The sequence below is a fragment of the Sinohyriopsis cumingii genome, chromosome 18, assembly GCF_028554795.1.
Source record: "Sinohyriopsis cumingii isolate HCF-2022 chromosome 18, ASM2855479v2, whole genome shotgun sequence".
Taxonomy (NCBI): Eukaryota; Metazoa; Mollusca; class Bivalvia; order Unionida; family Unionidae; genus Sinohyriopsis; species Sinohyriopsis cumingii.
In genome coordinates, this window is record NC_142978.1 from 100,556,024 (window position 1) to 100,579,611 (window position 23,588).

Consider the following 23,588-nt stretch of genomic DNA (forward strand, 5'->3'; position numbering starts at 1 on the left):
CTATGCAAGATATCCCATCTTCAATTAACTTAAGTATTGTTTGAAAGATTGGAAATTTAATTCTTGTTTTATGCCACAATTTTTTTCCTGCAAAAATGAAACTTTAGACATTTGGCATTTCATGAAAGATAGTGTACAAAACCTCGGAAAAATTCCCATGCATGCAACCAGGGCTAATCCTGGATATATACTGTGCAGTTGAAACATTGGTTTGTCTGTTTTACAGATTTACATTTTAGCTTTGAATTTTTTGCAGTGTTATATGGGACACATGAATGGATTTAAACTGCATTCATAGACAAATTAAATTTTTTTCTTCTCAAATGGAACATTGATCTTTGGATCAGTGAGTGACACTTTTTCTTAAATGCTATGTACTGAATACACGCTCTGCTTCCAAGCAAATTACAGGGCAAATTTTATAGATTAAAAATACTTAAATACATTCAATTTTATACAGAAGCTCATCAATTTACAGTACTTTCAAACTTTTATTTTTTGTTTTCATTGATAATAAAAAAAAATTATTGATGTATTTGAACTTCAAGGTGATAATTTAGACATGCATTTTTAAGAAAACAAAGATTTCGCTTTCTTTCAAATGCAGACTAGATTTTTAATATTCATTTGGATACTCTTTGCAAATATCAATCTTATTTGAAGTTTAAATAATGTAGCCATAGTTGTCTCTTAATTAAGCTGTTTATCTTGACTGACCAGAGTCTTTCTTACTTTGACTTTTAAAACTGCCAGTGATACCAGTGGCTATGTACTCTCTCCCCCCCCACACACACATTTAGTGTCACTTTGTACCTTCTCTCTCTCTCTCTCTCTCTCTCTCTCCCTCCTCCCTCCCTCTCTCCCTCCACCCACACACATTTGGTGTCACTTTGTACCTTTTCTCTCTCTCTCTCCCTCTCTCCCAAACACATTTGGTGTCACTTTGTACACCTGCTTTGTATGAGAATCCCTTGTTAAACAGTCTGTCCAAAATGGTCAAGATGAGTAACCTCAAATTTCTCGGTGTTCATATTGACATGTGGTTTACACAAAAAGACTTATTTTGATTCATAGGTGGTCCTAAATAAATTTGCTGTTGATTTTATCCAATATGGCCACCATGGTATTCATCATGGAAATTTTTGGATCAAAATGGGGTTTTCACTGAAAGGCTTTATGTGATATGCTCCTTGGACAGCCAGTATGCCACCATCCCAACAATCTTGTTATCCATACTCCTTCAGAGTGAATGGTCTTGTTAACACAAGGTTTTCATTAAAAGGTTTTTTATGATTTCTGGTTTGTCCTAAATGAAAATCATTGCCCTTCTTACAGATCTTGTTATTGCTACTCTTCAGAATGGATGATTTTATCCACATGATATCTTCACTAAAATACTTCTTATGATGTCTAGTTAGTCCTAAATGAAAATGGCACTAATCACACCTCCAATTTCATGTCTATGGCGGTCATATTTTAAATCTTGGAATGGCTACCTGTCCAGAACTAATAGTAATGGTTTGATTGGGTTTTCACTAAAAGACTTAATGATATAAAAATGGTACAGGTCTGACCTACATTATGACCTCTCATGATAGCAATATTGGAAATCTTGCTTTAGCTTCTTCAGTCCTCTGGTCTTATAGACAGTGGGCTTTTCACTGAAAAATCTTTTTATGATATCTAGTAGTCCTAAATAATGATGGTACATTTCATTATCATATATACTTGCTTAGAAGTGGAGTCAAATTGCAAACTGCACAGAATGAGATCTGCTGGCACTTTATGCAATGGCAGATCTGGGTCTGTGCAGTTTGCAGTTGAACTTGATTTATAGATTAGTATATATATATATATATATATATATATATATATATATATATATATATATATATATATATATATATATATATATATACACACTATGCTATTATGACAAGGTATGGATCTTCCATGCGTGTTCAGTCACTGTGAGAACACACTCAAAATAGTTACATAATAACATTGAATTAGTTTTGGTCTCTAAGCCATCTGAAGCATTCTTCAGCACGATTAGTCTTGATAAATTAGATTCAGTTTGTATTTTAAGTCTTGCTTTTTAGTGTTTGCAGAATACTCCAATGAATTAACTTACCTCTATTCAGTAGATCAGAGCTGTTGTACTACATGTGGCATGTGTTTGCAGATAAAGCATATACTGTATATTTCCTAATTAATGCCCCACTCTATTTAATGCCCCCTCCCCATTTTTAAGAATAGAAAATTAAAATAGATGCAGCACAACAACTGTGCTATTCAGTACCATCTGCATTATATATATGATTACAACAGAATGTTGCAGCAGTCTCAGTTGATCAAACTGTTAGGCCAAAACAAGAATTATGTGTGGTTCAGGTAACAGGGGGAAAAAATACAGGGTAGAAGGGGCATGTATTCATATAATATTTTCCAAACTTGATAATAATCACAAAGAAATTATTTACCATTTATGTCAGAAATACTATCAGAACTAAATGTGTCTCTTTGCAGATAGTTTCAGAGTTTAATATTTTGTTTGTAAACTCTGGAAAGCTGCAAGTAATGTCAGTTATACTAAGACTGATTTGCACATCATCATTTTCCTTTCCTACAAATGCCCACGCTTTTATTTCAGAATTTTTAGGGTCAAAAGCAGCATGTTCCCATTCAGACACTTCCAACAATGTCAGTTTGGTAGCAAACGATTCTCATAATATTCACCACATGATGGTGGGGGCCCTGAGTGTTTGAGTGGTCTAAAGCGCTCTCCGTTATGGATCACTGCCATTTCACCTCTGTCTGTGCCAGTTCGAGTCTCGGATTCAGCCAATGTGGGTATGTGAGAAAGCTTGCCAGTAGCTTCTCGTGGGTCAGTGGTTCTTTCTGGGGTTTTCCAGGGTTCTTCCTCCACCATTAATACTGGCCGCCATGTATAGCCTATCGTGTGCTGAAAAATGGCGTTAAATCCCACAACAACAACAACAACCACATGATGGTATTTTGCATCACCATCACCTTGATCCTGCATCCTGCTGAAAACACACAAGATTTCATTTAATTAGGCCTGTGCTTGTGACACACATGGCTGGGTGTTAAAAAACTTATCTATTTGCACATTAGAGTTCATAATAATTGTATGTGTTTTGCTTGTATTGCTTTGAAATCAAATAAAAGTAGGTATTAAATAAAAAATAATTATTTATGACTAATATAACTAACTGAATATATGAATACTAGTGTGGCAGTTTATAATGATGTCGAACACTGGGGCATTATGCCGCAGACATGTAGCATGATGCTCCACCCAGTCACATTATCCTGATACCAGGCCAACCAGTCCTAACACTAACCTCTTAATGCTGAGTGCCTGTAAGGATGCAAATTTCTGTAGATCTATGAAGAGCACATTAACTTGGGCCAGAGAACAATTCATTAGGGGATAGGTGCTTGTTAAATTGCTATACTGCAATGATTTTTAATATCTGTGTCAGGAGAGGAAGTGATTCTTAATTAAGCCTTCATTTATTTAACTGTCAGACAGACTAGAAAATGGAAGGTTAACTTCGATTTTATATCAGAACTGTCAGAGTTGAGTTTTTTTCCAGAATCGGTTGTTTGGAAATCCAGTCAGGCTGACCACAATTTTGGTGCCTAGTTATAAAAAGGCAGTAGATATATTTAATCCTGATTAGTTACACTAAATAAGGGGCATGGTTCCCACACGAAATTTCTTGGGGTTTTATATGCCCCTATCACCAAAAATTTAGTCAGTCTCCATTTTCCTGCAAGAGAAAAAACTATAGGAGATTGAATTTAGAAGAAATTCTCTTGGAAAACATTTGTCAGTTGGACCGGATGTCTGTAAAGTTAACAGACCCAATTCTGGCGGTAGAAGCAAACAAAGCTTAAAAGCACAAAGGGGAAATATCTCCACTGATGTATCAACATACCTACTGATCCAAGTATCTACATACACTGTACTTACGTATCCACCTACCCACATGAAGTTTGAGGGCCAAAAAGAGGCAAGACAGTAGGGAGGTTGGAGAAGAGAAGAGGCGAAAGGACCTAGAGGAACAACCAAAGTGAAATTGGGTTGGACTGGAAATCAGCCGGTTATGAAGTTGTACAAGGCAATGACTTTGATTGTTCACTTGATTCTATGATGAACCAATTCTTTCATTTAAAACAAATGGACTATTTATATAAATATATTTGTGTTTGAAATTTGGTGAAAGATTTATTTAAAAAAGATGTCTATCTTTCTAATGTCATGTATTATCATAGTTGTTTGTGTAATTGATTAAATTGTGTTTTTTTTCTTCACGTGTCATTCTGTTTTATATATCGGCTCAGATCTCTATTTATTCCACCTATAAGTTTAACACTTTATATTAATATTTACTTGATCCGGGCAATACCACCAAGGGCGATCATCTCCTAGATAACGAGAACCAAATAATGTGGACACCATGTAAGAAGGTACAGTCTGCCAACCAACCTCACCAACACCACCACCCAGTGACACCTCTACAGTGCCTAACAAAGCAGCAGTTAGTACCATTTTTATAAGTCTTCGTTATGACTTGGCTGGGCTTCAAACCCATGACCTCCCATATCTGAGTTAGATGCTCTAAATATTAGGCTACAGGAGCGGTGTTTTCAAAAAATGTAATGCATTAGTTGTTTTTTTCTTTCTTCAATAAATCTGAGGATGAATATTTTTTCTTGTCAGTTTCTTTTTGCACCCAGTATGCATACTGTTATACCTACAATCATGACAATGTACAAGGTTATGCATCTTGATGAGTACCTTACCATCATCACAAAAGTAGGTCACTGTGATCCATATTTCATGTTTAATTGACTTATGTTTAGTCTCAGGCAGTTAATGTCATAATTATCCAACTACACGAAGAGCATCATTGTATGCCTCTCTATTAAAATTGTTGTTATTGTTGTTGTTATAGGGTTAAACGCCATTTTTCAGCACAAGATAGGCTATGCATGGCGGCCAGTATTAATGGTGGAGGAAGAACCCAGGAAAACCCCAGAAAGAACCACCGACCCACGAGAAGCTACCGGCAAGCTTTCTCACATATCCACATTAGCCGAGCCCGAGACTCGAACCCATGCAGACAGAGGTGAGATGGCAGTGATCCGTGACGGAGAGCGCTTTAGACCACTCGGCCACTCGGGGCCCCTCTCTATTATAATTGCAAAACTCCCTGATTTCCATCGTAATAGTAACCTAGATTAATTAAATGCAACCCATTTGCATGCTATAACCAGCTGTGGTTGAAGTTGTGTCTTGCATACAGGCCATTTTTCATTTGTTATGTATATTTGATTTATTTATATGTGATTTAATACATATTTATTTCAATTTAATTGTTTGTCAGTTTTTTTAAAAATTTATTTTTCATTACATGATATTGTAATGTAAATTTATTCACTAGAGATGATACTTTTTTCAGAAAATAGTTTGACCTTGACTGTTCATTTTATAAACACCAGGTGTTGATCTAGATCCTGACCTTGATTCAAAATTTGTAGCAACCACGTAAACAAGTTTCATTTTTATTTTAAAATGATTGGTTGTTGTTGAGGTCATCATGGGACTATGTGTTTAAGATGTAAACATTTTTGTTATTTTTTATTTCTTAGAGTAAACATTGGTTTTCATCAGGGCCACACTGGGTGGACGTGATCTTTAACAAGTACTTAATTTCTAAGAGCTTCAAGAACATGATCATGTGACCCCCTGTTTACGTTTTAGAAAACGATATAACCTCTGTTTTGGAGAATTATTTTCAGTAGAAGCTGGGCTGTTACACTAGTTGTATGTTGTGCTGTCTGGAGTTATTTCAGATTACTTGGATCGGAGTTATTTCAAATTATTTGGATTCAAAAGGATTAATTCTTTTTTCCTGGAAAATACATGTGCTCATGTGAGATTCTTAATCAGAGACAGTTCTTATAAGAAATTTATTTAAACCTCCAAAACCAGAGTGATAATTCTTGTTTCTACAGGGAACTATAGACTTCAAAACTACAGGTTACAGCATACGTCATTGTCTTCCATCATGGATTCTTCTTTGGGATTGAACTTGAAATCACTAGAACATTTTGTTATTAGGACTACTAAAAAAATTATTTGGATTATTCGTGGATAATTTTTTGATTTGATTCTCTATAACCGTAAGTTTATAGTTTTTTCATTTTTACAGTTATTTTCCAGGGAAATAAATTATTGTATTTTTTCAAAGCTTGTTGTTTTCATTCTTTCTTGTGTTACTGTTTATTCGAGCCTAAACATGTGACATAAGCCACTGATTGATCTACCTACATGTATGGCCCAATTTCAAGTTGAAAACACCTTTGTTGTAATTGTTAGGACAGAAAAACAAACTCTTCCATCAAGATCAGAAGTTTGTGTCAGATACTTAGCAAAGTTTTGTGTCTGATACAGAATTCTCACCCCTCTATTATTCTTACTTGCTGTATAGATACTGTTACGCTTGGAATCAGTAAACTTTGTCAGGGAATGCTTGATAAATACTACACCCTTATTGCAAAAGAAGTTTCTGACATATTCTATGCATCAGTGACTTTGTTGAAATATTTTGCATTTAAAGGTCATTTAAAAGTCATTCATGTTAGAATCCTGATGATATTGCTATATTGTACCAATTAAAAGTTAAAGTTGTTAATTTTGAAAAGATTTAAAGTTCAAATGTACAGATAGAACAATTGCAAGAAAGTCCTTCTTTTGAAAATGATGACATTCTTTTGCCAATGTAACTGTAGTCAAAATTTATTTTCTGCGTGACACTTAATGTTTACAGTGGTTACTGGAGACCAATACCTACATATGTTCAATTCGATTTTAACTCCCAAAATATTTTGGAATTATTTATATTATCAATGATGGTGAAGTACATTACATCTTTTGCTTGAAAATAGACTTGCTCATGCAAATATGGCAGCTGTGTTGATAAAGAAACTCTGGTTTCAATCGACAACTTGGTGACAATTGGGGTAGATATTATAAAATGATGAATGAAGCGACTAAGTTTTTAACAGTTTTTAAATGTCCTTAATGCCTTTTAATTTTAAATTCAATAGTGGGTACAAACAAGCGTGAAAGTGTGTGAATACTACAGGTGTAAGGGAGGTCACTTTAAACTGGAGTACATTGTACCTCATATTACTGTTTCATAATATAAAAGGGACCATGGTGATATATGATGTGGCATTTTATATTGTATGGCTTGTATATGGTAATATGAGCCATAACAAAACCAGCATTGTAAAAGGTACTGTGTTATACTGAGGAGTATTATAGTGGGGGTACACTATACATAATATGATTTGTATATGGTAATATGATCCATAACAATACCAGCATTATATAAAAGACTGTGTTATAATGAGAGGTATTATAATGGGGGTACATTATACATAGTATGACTTACATATGGGAATATGATCCATAATCATATTAGCTTTCTAAAAGGGACTGTATTGTACTAGGGTTTTTATAATTGGGGTGCATTATACATAGTATGACTTGTCAATGGTAATATGATCCATAACAATACCAGCATTATATAAGGGAATGTATTATGCTGAGGGGTATTATAATGGGGTACATTGTACATAGTATGACTTACATATGATAGTATGATCCATAACAATACCAGCATTATAAAAGGGACTGTGTTATGCTGAGGGGTATTATAATTGGGGTACATTATACATAGTATTACTTATATATGGTAGTATGATCCATAACTTACAATACCAGCCTTATACAAGGGATTGGATTATACTGAGGGGAGGCATTATGCTGAAGGTGCATTATATATGTCATGACTTGCATATGGTAATATGATCCATAACCATAAGTCTTTTAAAAAGGACTGTGTTATACTGAGGGGCTTTAAGCTAGGAGTACATTATAATATCATAATGCATATAATATGAGTTATAACCATACCAGCCCTTTGAAAGGGACTATAATATACTGAGGTGTCCTGTACTGGGGTGCATTGTATATAATATTACTCTAATTTAATGGAATCCAAAACCGTGCCAGCATTAGAAAAGGTACCATGTTATATTGAGGGACACTATAGTGAGAGGTCACTGTAGCAACTTCTGAAATCTTTTTCAGCAATATTTTACTTCATACTGACTTTTATTCTCTTACCAGACACCTGCATTTTTTCAGGTGACCAGTTTAATAGAAATCACTACAAGGATGCGCCTGTTTTAGATTTGTTAAATTATTATGGCATAGATGTAAGACAGGTACATATACTTGGTATATGATTTTTTTTGATGAGAACAACACTAGTTTAACAAAAATTCAGGGTCTGGTTCCTCATGCAGGCTTTAGCAACCTTTTGTTTCAGGTAAATTGCTTTTCTAAATAAAGTAACATTCTGCTATAATTCATTGTGATTTTATTAGTTCAACTTCAGGTCATTAAGGGACATTTAGAACTGTATTAACTATTTGGTTTAAAAATCAAAGATTTATGTGTATGTAGTTATCCTAATTCTTATATTTTCATGATTTTAAAAGAAATTAACATTGTTATAGAACACATTTTTTTTATCCCATACATTCAGCCATCTTTATGAAATATGCCCTTCCCTAATAAGAGCATTTATTTCAGTGGGAAAATTGTGCAGGCAAGCAAAGATTTATATGAGATAAACTGAATGACCCATTCGAGGCAGAAAGGTCAGAGTTCTTAAGGACTTCCATTTAATTATGGTTGCAAATTGATGGGATTTGTTTTGAAGACAAAAATTCTGGCTTGAATGTCTAGAAAAACTTTTTTTGCCTAATTTACAGAAAGATAGAACCTGTTATATCCATTAGATGAAAAAAATTAATGGTCTTTGAGGTAATTTGAAAATCCCAGTCACCCCCCCCCCCCCATTAAATGGTTGGTTCCTTAGTACATGTCATTTTGTGATATTGGTACTAATTTAAAGGTTCCCACATTGGTTCTAATCAAACAGAAAATGAGACAAGTCTGTAGGCATAGATATCTATTGTAACACATTTATTTTCCAGGACCTTTTTCTACTTAAGCAAGCATTTTATACGCTCTGAATGATGTCTTTATGAGACAAGGCAACAGCAGATAACCTGTCTTGTGCAGACAAGGACTATACAGGCATACATACAGCACATGGGGGAGTTATCAACAGGCAGTAACATGGATCACTGGGTTTGTCCAAATGACCGTCAGCTGGCTCTAAGAGCAAAGTAAGTCCTTAGTCCAAAGTGCTCTGCTTAGCTAAATTTATGTGTTCCATTCATGTGTGAAGTGCATTTTACATTTTATTACAGTAGGTGAGAAGTATTATGAAATAAATTCCTCATCACAACTTGTTACATACTTGGACCTATTTCCCTTTATTACAGTAGGTGAGAAGTATTATGAAATAAATTCCTCATCACAACTTGTTACATACTTGGACCTATTTCCCTTTATTACAGTAGGTGAGAAGTATTATGAAATAAATTCCTCATCACAACTTGTTACATACTTGGACCTATTTCCCTTTATTACAGTAGGTGACAAGTATTATGAAATAAATTCCTCATCACAACTTGTTACATACTTGGACCTATTTCCCTTTATTACAGTAGGTGAGAAGTATTATGAAATAAATTCCTCATCACAACTTGTTACATACTTGGACCTATTTCCCTTTATTACAGTAGGTGACAAGTATTATGAAATAAATTCCTCATCACAACTTGTTACATACTTGGACCTATTTCCCTTTATTACAGTAGGTGAGAAGTATTATGAAATAAATTCCTCATCACAACTTGTTACATACTTGGACCTATTTCCCTTTATTACAGTAGGTGACAAGTATTATGAAATAAATTCCTCATCACAACTTGTTACATACTTGGACCTATTTCCCTTTATTACAGTAGGTGACAAGTATTATGAAATAAATTCCTCATCACAACTTGTTACATACTTGGACCTGTTTCCTTTATTACAGTAGGTGACAAGTATTATGAAATAAATTCCTCATCACAGCTTGTTACATACTTAGACTTATTTCCCTTTATTATCAGCTGCATTATTAGACTTTATGTTGTGAAAAATTCCAGGTCATAAAACAAAATTAAGTCATAAAATAAAATGAGCACCAATTTTTGGCTGGAATAGAAAGCAACTCCAGACTTGGAATTGGTGATATCTGTTTGTCCAGCTGCTTGTTTCCCCTGGCACCAACACCTAGACCATGTTCTTGTTTAGCCCAGCTTCTCGGGCACTTTTGTCTCACAGAAATGTGTGGATGGATTTATCATGAAGGGAACTACATCATTCAGAGAACTTTTTGTGGTATGACATCATCATAATGGATAAATATGGCTTTTGACTATATTATTATTTGCGTGCTTTAGCAGGGGATATTTGGACATGCTCTTAGCAGGTGATATTGTGATATACTTTAGCAGGGGATATTGTGATGTACTTTAGCAGGGGATATTTGGACATGCTCTTAGCAGGGGATATTGTGATATACTTTAGCAGGGATATTGTGATATACTTTAGCAGGGGATATTTTGATATACTTTAGCAGGGGATAATTGGACATGCTCTTAGCAGGGGATGTTGTGATATACTTTAGCAGGGATTTGTGATATACTTTAGCAGGGATATTGTGATATACTTTAGCAGGGATATTGTGATATACTTTAGCAGGGATAATGTGATATACTTTAGCAGGGGATATTTTGATATACTTTAGCAGGGGATATTTGGACATGCTCTTAGCAGGGGATATTTGGACATGCTCTTGGCAGGGGATATTTGGACATGCTCTTAGCAGGGATATTGTGATATACTTTAGCAGGGATATTGTGATATACTTTAGCAGGGGCTATTGTGACACTCTTTAGTGGTGGATTTTATAATACACTCCATATGTCCATACACATCTCCAGTTAAACCGATAGGCAAAAATTTACAAAACTTGGTGGTTATGCTGTACTTGGGTTAACCAGCTGCAAGAAAGGTTGGGAGAGGTCACCCTCAGCTCACATCCCTTGGTTCCTGTGAGGGAGAATCAATGGTCAGATGTACATAATTTCAGTGACAATATTTTCTGACTAAATTTTATATATGTAGTTATAGCAAGAAAGAAGATGAAGTATATATGTGATGGAGTTGGCATTACAGTCTGGTGGTGGGGACAAGTATGGGAAGGGTAACAAGTGCATTTGGAATATGCAATATTAAATATGGGGATTTGCAATGTTAAGTCATTGCATTTACTCAAGTATTTCCTTGCTAGATGACCTGTCCATAAGGCTAAGTGAGTGTTTGGTATGGTCCTTCATTTATTTTCTGTCAAGAATTGCCTGTTGTCGGTTCACATATATTTACAACTTCTAAAAAAACACATCACCAATTCGCATATAATTTTTAAGTGAGCATTCTGGTGTCAAGTATGGCTGCTATAGCTATAGAGAAATAAACCAAAGAAAACTTAACAAAAACCACTTGGCAGAATTTGGCCAAGTATGACAGAAAGTATCCTGGCATGAATTTTCTTAAATGATTCTGATCCACTGCCAGATATGGCTGCCATTACTATAAAAAAACTTTAAATGTCTTTTTCTCAAAAATTGTTCAAAGAATTTGACCAGATTGACAGAAAACCTACTGACGTAGAGAGCATTCAGTTTTTTATTTTACTTGTGATGCCAAGTTGATGTCATATATGGTCATAATTTCTAAAAGTATAAAAATATTTCAATGACCACTCAAAAATGCTCAGCAGATTTTTTAAAAATTTGACAGAAAGTATCTTGGCACACTGACAGGACATCAAATATGACTGCCAGGACTAAAAAACAGAAAACCTTAAATGGCTTTTCAGAACCTGCCAAACAGAATTGGACTAAATTTGATAAAAAGCATTCTTATGTGTGGGCCTTTCAGATTAGTATGAATGATCTGTTAAATATGACTGTTGTCACTAAATGTAGAAAAACATTTAAATGATTTCTTGTAAAACAACAACAAAAAAAGACCCTCACAGAACAAAATTTGACCAAATTTGACAGAAAACATTTTAAATTATAAATATAATACGGATCCACATTCAGATATGACCACTATTATATATTATGCAAGTGGCAGATAAAAATATACCTTTAGAAACACATGTTTGATGTGTTTGGAGCCATACGTGGCATGAAGAGGCTAACATGTTTGTTGTGTTTGGAGCCCTTCATGGCATGATGAGGCTAACATGTTTGATGTTTGGAGCCCTTCGTGGCATGATGAGGCTAACATGTTTGATGTGTTTGGAGCCCTTCATGGCATGATGAGGCCAACATGTTTGATGTGTTTGGAGCCCTATGTGGCATGATGAGGCTAACATGTTTGATGTGTTTGGAGCCCTTCATGGCATGATGAGGCTAACATGTTTGATGTGTTTGGAGCCCTTCATGGCATGATGAGGCTAACAAAACTGAAAGACAATGGCATCACTCCTTTGTTTGTGCCTGCCTTACACACAGACCAAGATCAACCACTAAAATGGACAATAAATAAAGACTACAAAGAATTTATTGGCATGATGTTTCAGTGACATGAGCTTTAATACTCTGCTGTAATTAGTGTATATGCTTAATGTATCATTTATTAGTTGTGTATCAAACAGTAGCTCAAGTATTTTAGTCATGTCAGTTTAGATTAAATATACATGGATAAAATTAGACATGCTTTGCAAGAGGATTGAAATTTTTCAGCAACAGTTTAACTTAAATGAAGTATCAATTTGAATAAGTATTAAATTAAATTTTAATATGCTATACTGGGATCATTTATTATTTTTGTCCATTTTCAGTAATAATAGTGTTTGAATATTTGATGTTTTTTTCTCTATTCTTGCTGATATCTGTCAGTTTAAGGCAGTGGGTGGAAATGACAGTTACTGGGTACAGTATACATTCATGAACATTTAAACAATATAAATGCATTATAGATTGTAGTTTCTTTTTTCAAAGGGTTAAAATAAAATGAACACATGTTAAAGCTAATATTTTATTATTTTATTACAGTAATGAAGTTGATTTATCAAATGACCTTGTAGATCGCCCAGAATATGTCAGGAAGAAATGAGGGCTGCCTTCTGCATCATGTGTGGCTAATTTTTTATTTGGTCTTTAAATGTCCGGTTGGTGCAAAACTGAAAAATTCACCAAAATTGGTACCCCATGAAAATTAGTGAAATAATAAAAATAGTAATAATAATGTCTTTATTTAATGAGGGCAACTAATTTAAATACAACTAGTCTCTCTTGAGGCCCTCTACTGAAAAAATTGCAAATGTTAAGGCAATGCATGTTCATGCAAGTTTTCTCTTGAATACTGTCTATACTCACTTATTAGTCAAGTCCAACTCCAAACTGCAGTGACTCAGATCTGCCAGGTGCATTATGCTATGTCAGATCAGAATCTTTCTTGTTTGAAAGTTAGGTTGGCTTATAAATGAGTGCATACAGTATAAGAAATGTTTGAACTCTTTCAAAACTGTTTTGGGGTGACTTGAAGAAGGATCTTCATGTACACATATAAGTTCAAGGTCATGTGTGCTTAGATGTACCTTTATGATATGCAAAATGTGGAATGTAGTGAAGTCTATATCAGTGTTAAACTTTGTCTTTAAACATTATTAGGTAGAAAAGTAGAGAAAGATTCATCTGCTGAGTTTATATATATATGTGTGTGTGTGTGTGTGTGTGTGTGTATGAGTGACATTTCATACATATTTTTGTAAATATCCTAATATAAAAGACACAAAATGAACAAATAATAAACTTTAAGAGGTGTATTATGATAAATCCCTTAAGTCATTCTTGAACGTACATACAGTTGTTGTCCAATTTCCCTGCCGACTCTGATTATTGATCAGACACAATATCAGAAGGAGAGTTGGCTTGTTTCTGATGGATTGTAAGGCTTTGATTTAATTCAAGATGAACAATACAAATTAAAAGTCCTCCTCTTTCTGTTTCATAGACGTTGCATTGAAGAAACTGTAATCATTGCCCAACGATCAATAAATATATATATATGCCAGTTCCCAGTACAAATGCTTCAGATGAAAATGAAACAATGTTCCAGTTTCAAAGGATTACTTGTCAAAGGCTTTTTTGCCTTTTATGGCACATATTTCAAATTCAAATATGGAGAAATCAAAAACTGCTGCAAGGAAATTAGGAAACAATGAGTTTCCATTTCAAGGGGCAAATTTAAGTTCCATGCATTAGTGTCAATACAGATCAGTTGTACAGGGACTTGAAATCCATCACTGATATTCTCTGAGGTGTGCAATAAAGGATTGAATATCGAGTTTTTTATTTGTTATTGATTTTAATTATTTTGTACCATTGGTGCTTTTGTTTACTCTTGTTCAAAACAAATTAAAAACCACATGCTTGTTTGCTGGGGGACTGCCTTGGTTTGGATTTTTCCAGTTTCTGTTTATAGATAACTGTAAGTCATGTGATCTGGCCAAGCAGAACTCAAAAGCTTTTACTTACACCAAGCCAATAAAAGTATACATTTTATGCGGTGCATGGAAACACTTTACAATATAAGTGAACTCTGAACCAAAGTTGTTAATTTGTGTGGATTAAGTTGGTAACTAACAGTGATGATATTGGAATGGGTTTACATTGTAGTTTCTTCTACATGGCATCGTGAATTTCATATCTCTAACTTGATAAATTTTCAGGTCAACATCATTAAATGGAGCTAAAAATACTTAATTCATTTTAAACTCTTAGAGTGAAATGAATTACATACTTTTAGTTACATTTAATGATGCTGGCCTGATAATTTGCCAAGTTACAGATAGGATAAAATTTGCAATGCTGTGTGGAATGAACTAGAGTGTCATGATGTGACAAAGCCAACCCCTGGAAAGGCCAGAAACTTGTTCTTTTCATTTCATTACTCAAAAGTATTGCTTATATCATAATTTTCTCCTTTTTATGCAAGTGATAAATCATGCACTGATGTGATTAGTTGATCAACATTTGTACCATTAAAGTTTGATCTTGTACCAACTTTTTTTGTCCTTGCCTGTACAAGGTACTGGTAGTAGCACAACCATAGTGGAAGTGTTGAGTACGAACTTTTTTATTTATTTTTTATTTCTTTATTTTTTTTTCTTAATTGAAAGAGAGTTGTGTATAATTTTTTTTTATATGCATGCTGCTAAATACTGTGTGTATAAATATGCAAATGCTATAGTACAACTCACATGGGTCATGTATGCACATTTACTCATTTTAAATTAAATATAAATTGTTCTTTTAAAGTTTAACACTAATTTTCTTTGACCAAAGTCCATTCAATCCAGATTGTTGAATGCTCTCCACCTTAACTGTCACCAAGAAACTTCAGACAAAAATTATCGCTATGGACTTTTACAATGGTGGCCATGTACTAAACTTGGGTCAAAATAAGAGCTCGTCGAGTGGAATCATCACAATCGAGGCTAGTACGAATTTGTTTATCAATATGCGTAGCTTTCATTGTGACACCACAACACATGATATTCAATCCAGATTGTGCTGGATCACACCTTTAGGTTCATTATATTCAAAAATGTCGACATACTTTAACATTGATTTTGCCATATGCACTTCTTGGGGCATGTAAATAATGACCTTTCTGAAGGAATATGGATGTATACTAATCCAAATGAAGTGAATACTTGCCACATGAAAGGTATGTAGAATCAGATTCTAAAACATGACACCCAATACTGAAATAGTTGGCATTGAATGCTTACATGACCCATATGACTTGTACTATAGAGGGTCTCAAGGATGATTAGTTCCATGCAGCTAGGTGTCACTCTCTTGGAATAAAATTTGGTGTTGTTGTTGTTGTTGTTATTATTATCATTATTATTATTATTATCACTAAAATAAAATAGAATCAAAAATAGAATAGAAATATGACAGAAAACATTTTAGCATTAAGGGGATTCTAGTTCATATGGCTGATTCTTATCTGCCATCAAATTTGGCCATCATTACTGAAAACAGCAAGTCCTTTAAATTACTTTTCTCAAAACCATGCTGCAGAGTGTGACCAAATTGGACAGAACCCTGGCACAAAGGGCTCTAAGGTTTCTACAAATTATGCGAATCCACCATTAAATATTGATGCTGTTGTTAGAATTAGAAAAACAAACCTTTAGCAATTTAGTGAGGTGACCACTGTAAAAGTGTTTGTTTTCAGGCTGGGTGCAGGATGGTCAGTTCACACCAACAAATTCAGTTCTTTTCAAAGAGATCAGCATCTCAGTCTAGAGGAGCAGGAGCAGATTATGAATGTAATCGCCAGAGCAGATGTTCTTGATCAAGTTGAGCAGGAAAGAATAGGGTAAATTCTCCATGGAGGGAAATTTATTTATGTCATAATATTTTCAATTTCCTGTCTTTGTAATATTTGTGGATTTTATTTTTGGCATACTTGTTTGTAAAAAGAAACCAGTTGATAACTTTAAAACATTTGAATAAATCTAGTGTAGCATTTCTTTTAACGTTACCATATATATAAAATTGAATTTTTGCAATGGGTATTTTTGCAATGAGTCAGATAATTTCCATCTTTTGCAAGCCTTTGATGAATAAAAGAATAAAATTCTTTGAAAGGTTTTAGACATTTCATTTATAATAACCACAGAGGTAAGATTCTGTTGATCTCTTGATGAAAATTATTGCTTTTCTTCCATTGGACTGCATAATATTGTTGTCAGATGGTATTCCAATCACTCAGACCTTATGCCTTTATAAAATGACGTTCCAGTGCCTCATAAATTATGCCCTTATCAAATGACATTCCAGTGCCTCAGACATTATACCTTTGTCAAATGACATTCCAGTGCCTCATAAATTATGCCTTTGTCAAATGACGTTCCAATTGCTCAGACATTATGCCTATGTCAAATAGCATTAATAGGTCTCAAGCATTATGCCTTAGTCACATGACATTCCAGTGCCTCAGACATTATACCCTTGTCAAATGACATTCCAGTGCCTCGGACATTAATCCCTTGTCAAATGGCAATAATATGTCTCAAGCATGATGCCTTTGTCAAATGACATTAATATGTCTCAAGCATTATGCCTTTGTCAAATATCATTCCAGCACCTCAGACATTTTGCCCTTGTCAAAAGACATTAATGTGTTTCAAGCATGATGCCCTTGTCAAATGGCAATAATATGTCACAAGCATTATGCCTTTGTCAAATGACATTCCAGTGCCTCATATAGTATACCATGTCAAATGACTTTCATTTGTCACAGATCTTATTCCTTTATCAAAACACCTCAGACAAGCGTTGTCAGATGAAATTTGAATGCTGTCAGAAAACATTGAAATACCTCAGACACTGTGCCTTTGTCAGATGACATTCAAATGCCTGAAACATTAGGTTTTTCTCAGCTGACATTAGAATGTTGCAGATGACATTCAAATGCCTCAGACATTAGGTTTTTTACAACTGACATTTGAATGTTGTCCGATGACATTCAAATGCCTCAAACATTAGGTTTTTCATAACTGACATTTGAATGTTGTCAGATGACATTCAAATGCCTCAGCCATTATGCCTTTGTCAGATTACATTTTGAATGTTGTTAAATGACATTCAATTATGCCTTTTTCAGATGATATTTGGATGTTTTCAGATGACTTACAAATGCCTCAAACATGTATTTGTCTAATGTCATGATCATGAATCATGAGATGTTGTTATGCATGTGTAATTTGGTAAAACTAGGATATGGGTTTATTAACCTAAATATGGGTTTATTAACCTAAATATGGGTTTATTAACCTAAATATGGGTTTATTAACCTAAATATGGGTTTGTTAACCTAACTATGGGTTTGTTAACCTAAATATGGGTTTGTTAACCTAAGGAACATAACAGTCACATGATAAAAGGAATATATAATTGTTTGGGAATATATCATTGGAAAAGACAGCAGTTTCTTTCCACAACTGTCATCATCGACATTTCGTTAAGATTTTCATATATTAATTATTTTAATAAATGTAACATTTTTTATGGTGGACATAAACTTGAATGACAAGTAAATTGGAGCTGAGTGTAATATGTGCTTTACTTGACTTTACTAAGACTCTCATGAATGCCATACTTGTATTATTTACAGGCACTTAGTAGATAAACTAGAAAATATGAAGAAAAATGCCATGGGTAATGGGACAACCCAGTGCATCCTGTGTGGGGATGAGTTTGGTCTCATGGGAGCATCTCCTGTCTACTGTGATGACTGTAAAAAGGTGAGAGATTTCACCATTGTTTTTGTTAATATTATACAGTTATTTCATGACTGTGCTGTGGATCAGTCCAAACTGTTTGACTGAGGTGTAGTTGACAGACTGGTATTGCATAAGGCTGTTTAAAATAATGGGTTTTCCACAGTAATGGGGAGTGAATAGTTTGGCTGGTTTCCAACATACCCATGAAATAAATGCATAATCGCTTGATTTTCATCAAATTTTCTTTCAGACATGGTTAATGACTGTCATTTTTGTAAACACATTAGTTTCACTGTAATACCAGACTTATTCATTTCTCAAAAAATTATAAATTCCAGTGATACTTGCTACACCATCAGGCAATAGTTTCCCGTATTTTGTGATCCTTGTTGAGTAAAATATTTAAACTATTTAACAAGTTTCATACATTTTAATTGCAATGAGTATATCATATAATGGCATTTTTGTTATTTGCTGTGGTGTTATTCTGTTTTTGTGACAGGACAAAAATATTTGGTTAGTTTTTCATTTATATATATTTCTTAATTCCCTTGATAGAGTTGATATATTTGGCATAAATCATTAAGAAGCTTAGACAATTCATTTTTTCCTATGCTTTCTTGCCTCATTGCAATTGAGGGTCAGAGGGAATTTGTTTTAATGTTTTGGTTAAATTTTATTTTCATTTGTTTCGTAACCCTGCTGATGGATTTTGTTCATACTGGTGATGAATCATTAAGAAGCCGAGCCAAATTCTTATTCTTCACCCCTTTGATTTTGAGGTCAAGGTCATAGTCATTGAAAATTTGCATTTAGATTTTGGTTAAACTAAATGTCAAAAGTTTGTTGATATTTTTTAAACCCACCTTAATTGATTTTGTGAATGTTTAGGATGAATTATTATGAAGTTATGACAGTTCATTGTTTGCTTGACATTTTGACATTGTATTCAAGGTCACATATTTTACAGCAGTGCTCTGATCATGGGCTTCGCATGCAGGACCTGACCTTATGTTAATGTTTGGAAAGATTCCTGACAAACCCCCAATAAAGGACACAATAATGACAAACTCTGCATTTGATCTTTCCTTGATAGACAGGTTTCATTGTGTTTATGTTTCTGTCAGTTCTTCAGTACAGTTACATTGAAATTTCTTTTATTGCACTTTCAGGCAGTATGTACCAAGTGCGGCGTAGACACAAGCAGTAGCATGAAGCAGCCTCTTTGGTTATGTAAGATATGTAGCGAGTCCAGGGAGGTGAGTTCTTATCAGTCTCTTTGGTTATGTAAGACATGTAGTGAGTCCAGGGAGGTGAGTTCTTATCAGCCTCTTTGGTTATGTAAGACATGTAGTGAGTCCAGGGAGGTGAGTTCTTATCAGTCTTTTTGGTTATGAAAGACATGTAGTGAGTCCAGGGAGGTGAGTTCTTATCAGCCTCTTTAGTTATGTGTGATATGTAAGGAGTCCACCAAGGTGAGTTCTTATCACTTGCACTGGAAGCTTAGGCTCTACTTGGATATCAGTGTTCTAATTTCTTCAGGTGAAAACTTTTCTATTTTTGCATTGAACACCACTTCTTTGTCATAAACCTTGGTCTGTAAGTACTTTGTCCAGGTATTGGCATATAACAGTACCATCTGCTCAAACTTCAGTGAACATATCAGGTTTTTGCATTTAACTTAGTTTTCCTTATATTGTTCAATCCACTCCACCCCTTCATTTTAATGTACACTGATAACTTGCTTACCCACTTTCAGTGTGGAAGCAGGCCCACTTCCCATTTTGTTCTTATAGAAAAAGGTTGAAAATTAGGTTTCTTCTTGTTTAACATTACAAAATCATGATCAAAATTAGTTAAATGAAAACTTGTTTTTCGTTGAGAATGGTAGAGATTTAAAGAACAAAGCATATGTTTTGTTACATGTTTAAAAATAAAATATTTACTCAGTAAATAACAGTTACAAATTATCAATCAGCTGAAAATGTTTGGAAATACCTACTGGTGACAACAAATGTAAGAAACAAATAATAATTATTAAAGTCTTGTTAATGAAATTTGTGTTTTGATTTTATTTTTTAATTTTGTTTTAGTGTAATCATCATAAATGTGATATGCTCTTGTCTGTTGAGATGTCAGAAGAGTCAGTTTGACTTGCAGGACATTACCAATGAATGCTTCCTGGAAAACCTAGCTAAATGTTTTACTCTGGGCTGAGCTTTTTATTTATTCTGACAACCGTTGAAAGTTTAATGGACCTTTTGTAAGAAAACACAAGCTAATTAACAAATCAGCTGTCTCAGCTGATGACAAATACATGAAAGCGCAAACATCGTAGTGACATCCATGTGAAGGGTCAGCCTAATATTTTGTATTAAAAAAATACACGATATACAACTCATGTCTTTCATTTTAGTCAACCTGTGGATTGTTTTTCAAAATTATCAGTGATACATTTAAACTTATCAAAATTTGCTTACTAGAAACCTACCAAACTTGATGAAATCCATCCTGATATAAAAACCTTCCAAGTTTCTACAAATGATGCCAATCTGCCATCAAATATGGCTCCCATTACTAAATATAGAAAAACCTTTGAATTACTTCATCAGCAATGCTTAATAGAATTTTACTGAATCTGACACAAAGCATGCTGGTCAGAAGACATTGACAAATGATGCCATTTTAGAAAGCGTCCTGGTCAGACGACCTTGCAGACATTGACAAATGATGCCAGTATAGAAAAACCCTTAAATGATAAAATAAAAGCACAAAACAAAATTTTACTGAATTCACCAGAAAGCAGCCTAGCTTAGAAGGCAGTCTGCAATCAAATATGGCCAGCATTACAAAAATAGCAAAGTACTGTATTTTCTAGTTTGCCTATTAAAGCAAGGGAAGTAACTGAGGACATCTGATAATCACATGTGAGGTTATGCCAAGATCCCCCTTTTGTAAACATTTTTATAACATTTAAATAAAAACTACGTTTAGGATACTGGATTCATAAATTTTAATAAATAAAGGCTATTTAAATTAGCAAAATAATACAGCTTATGGTTTAAATTTATTTCACAATATAAAATACGAATGTAACAACAGTCAAGAGGGATGAAACCCTGGATGAGATTAGCTTGGAAAACAATAAAGTGCATACAACCTTGAGAAAGAATATGCTGTTTTATGTCCTCTGGCAAGACACCTTACCTCTGGCAAGACACCTTACTCTCATTGCCCAACAGAATCAAACCAAATCCACTAAATATCTTACAGTGGTATTACTAGATTAAAATGCCAGAATTATTTCTTGCTTTTGTGTTATTATATGCAATTAATTTTGTCATTTTATATATTAATCACAAATTAAAATTAATAGTTTTAGCTCTTATGACAAAAAGCAATAACCCATTATTTTTTCTCCAGAAACACTTTCTAATTTAATTAGAATTAGTAATCTAAATATCAGTACTTGACAGTTTTCCAGATGCTTATGCTAGAAATTTTCACCAGTAAAAAAAAGAAAGAAAGCAACAGCAATAAACAAATAAACTACCTTTCAATCATTCACTGATGTGTAATAATTGCACATATATAGTTTTAACATCCTTATTCCTTTCTCTTGTAGGTTTGGAAAAAATCTGGTGCCTGGTTTTTCAAAGGCCTTCCAAAATACATCATACCACAAAAGAAGGTAGAAAGCTCTAGGTCCATGCCCAGCAGAGGGAAGACAGATAAGCGAGGCTCCCACAGGGGCAGAACAAGCTCTGGTAGACACTATAATACATGGCACAGAGGTAGAGGGACACATGGTAAATCGGGATTTAGTGCTTTTGTCTATGTTTCTTGAGGCTAAAAGTTGTAGGTCAATTATGTGACATTAGGTATAGTTAACTCATTCAGACCCAATCCCGCCTGTAGGCGTGATCAGGCTGTACCCTATTTCCGAGCTCAGCAGCATCAAGGTCATTTAAGATACACTAACATGGGTGGTATTACAAAAAAGAAGACAGATATAGCTCTACAACGATGCCAAATAATATGGTATTATAAAAAAAGAAGACAGATGTAGCTCTACAACAATGCCAAATAATATGGTATTACAAAAAAGCAGACAGATATAGCTCTACAACGATGCCAAATAATATGGTATTACAAAAGAAGAAGACAGATATAGCTCTACAATGATGCCAAATAATATGGTATTACAAAAAAAGAAGACAGATGTAGCTCTACAATGATGCCAAATAATATGGTATTACAAAAAAGAAGACATATAGCTCTACAACGATGCCAAATAATATGGTATTACAAAAAAAGAAGACAGATGTAGCTCTACAACGATGCCAAATAATATGGTATTACAAAAAAGAAGACATATAGCTCTACAACGATGCCAAATAATATGGTATTACAAAAAAAGAAGACAGATGTAGCTCTACAACGATGCCAAATAATATGGTATTACAAAAAAGCAACGATGCCAAATAATATGGTATTACAAGAAAAGAAGACAGATGTATCTCTACAACGATGCCAAATGATATGGTATTACAAAAAAAGAAGACAGATATAGCTCTACAATGATGCCAAATAATATGGTATTACAAAAAAGAAGACAGATATAGCTCTACAATGATGCCAAATAATATGGTATTACAAAAAAAGAAGACAGATATAGCTCTACAATGATGCCAAATAATATGGTATTACAAAAAAGAAGACAGATATAGCTCTACAATGATGCCAAATAATATGGTATTACAAAAAAAGAAGACAGATATAGCTCTACAATGATGCCAAATAATATGGTATTACAAAAAAGAAGACAGATATAGCTCTACAACGATGCCAAATAATATGGTATTACAAAAAAGAAGACAGATGTAGCTCTACAATGATGCCAAATAATATGGTATTACAAAAAAAGAAGACAGATAAGAAGACAGATATAGCTCTACAATGATGCCAAATAATATGGTATTACAAAAAAGAAGACGGATGTAGCTCTACAACGATGCCAAATAATATGGTATTACAAAAAAAGAAGACAGATGTATCTCTACAACGATGCCAAATAATATGGTATTACAAAAACAGAAGACAGATGTATCTCTACAACGATGCCAAATAATATGGTATTACAAAAAAAGAAGACAGATGTATCTCTACAACGATGCCAAATAATATGGTATT

At 34.0% G+C, this 23,588-nt stretch overlaps 1 protein-coding gene across 3 annotated transcripts in view; it reads left to right on the forward strand.

The window, feature by feature from the left end:
- LOC149777593 (rabphilin-3A-like) overlaps positions 1–23,588 on the forward strand; it is a 149,358-nt gene that overhangs the window by 43,560 nt on the left and 82,210 nt on the right. For all 3 annotated transcript variants that reach the window (XM_089942235.1, XM_089942234.1, XM_089942236.1), the window contains exons 3-7: positions 9,112–9,306; positions 16,343–16,486; positions 18,287–18,416; positions 19,568–19,654; positions 22,021–22,204. In XM_089942235.1, coding sequence (XP_089798361.1) covers positions 9,230–9,306; positions 16,343–16,486; positions 18,287–18,416; positions 19,568–19,654; positions 22,021–22,204 — 622 coding nt within the window. In that variant the 5' untranslated portion in view covers positions 9,112–9,229. The remainder of the gene's footprint in view (positions 1–9,111; positions 9,307–16,342; positions 16,487–18,286; positions 18,417–19,567; positions 19,655–22,020; positions 22,205–23,588) is intronic.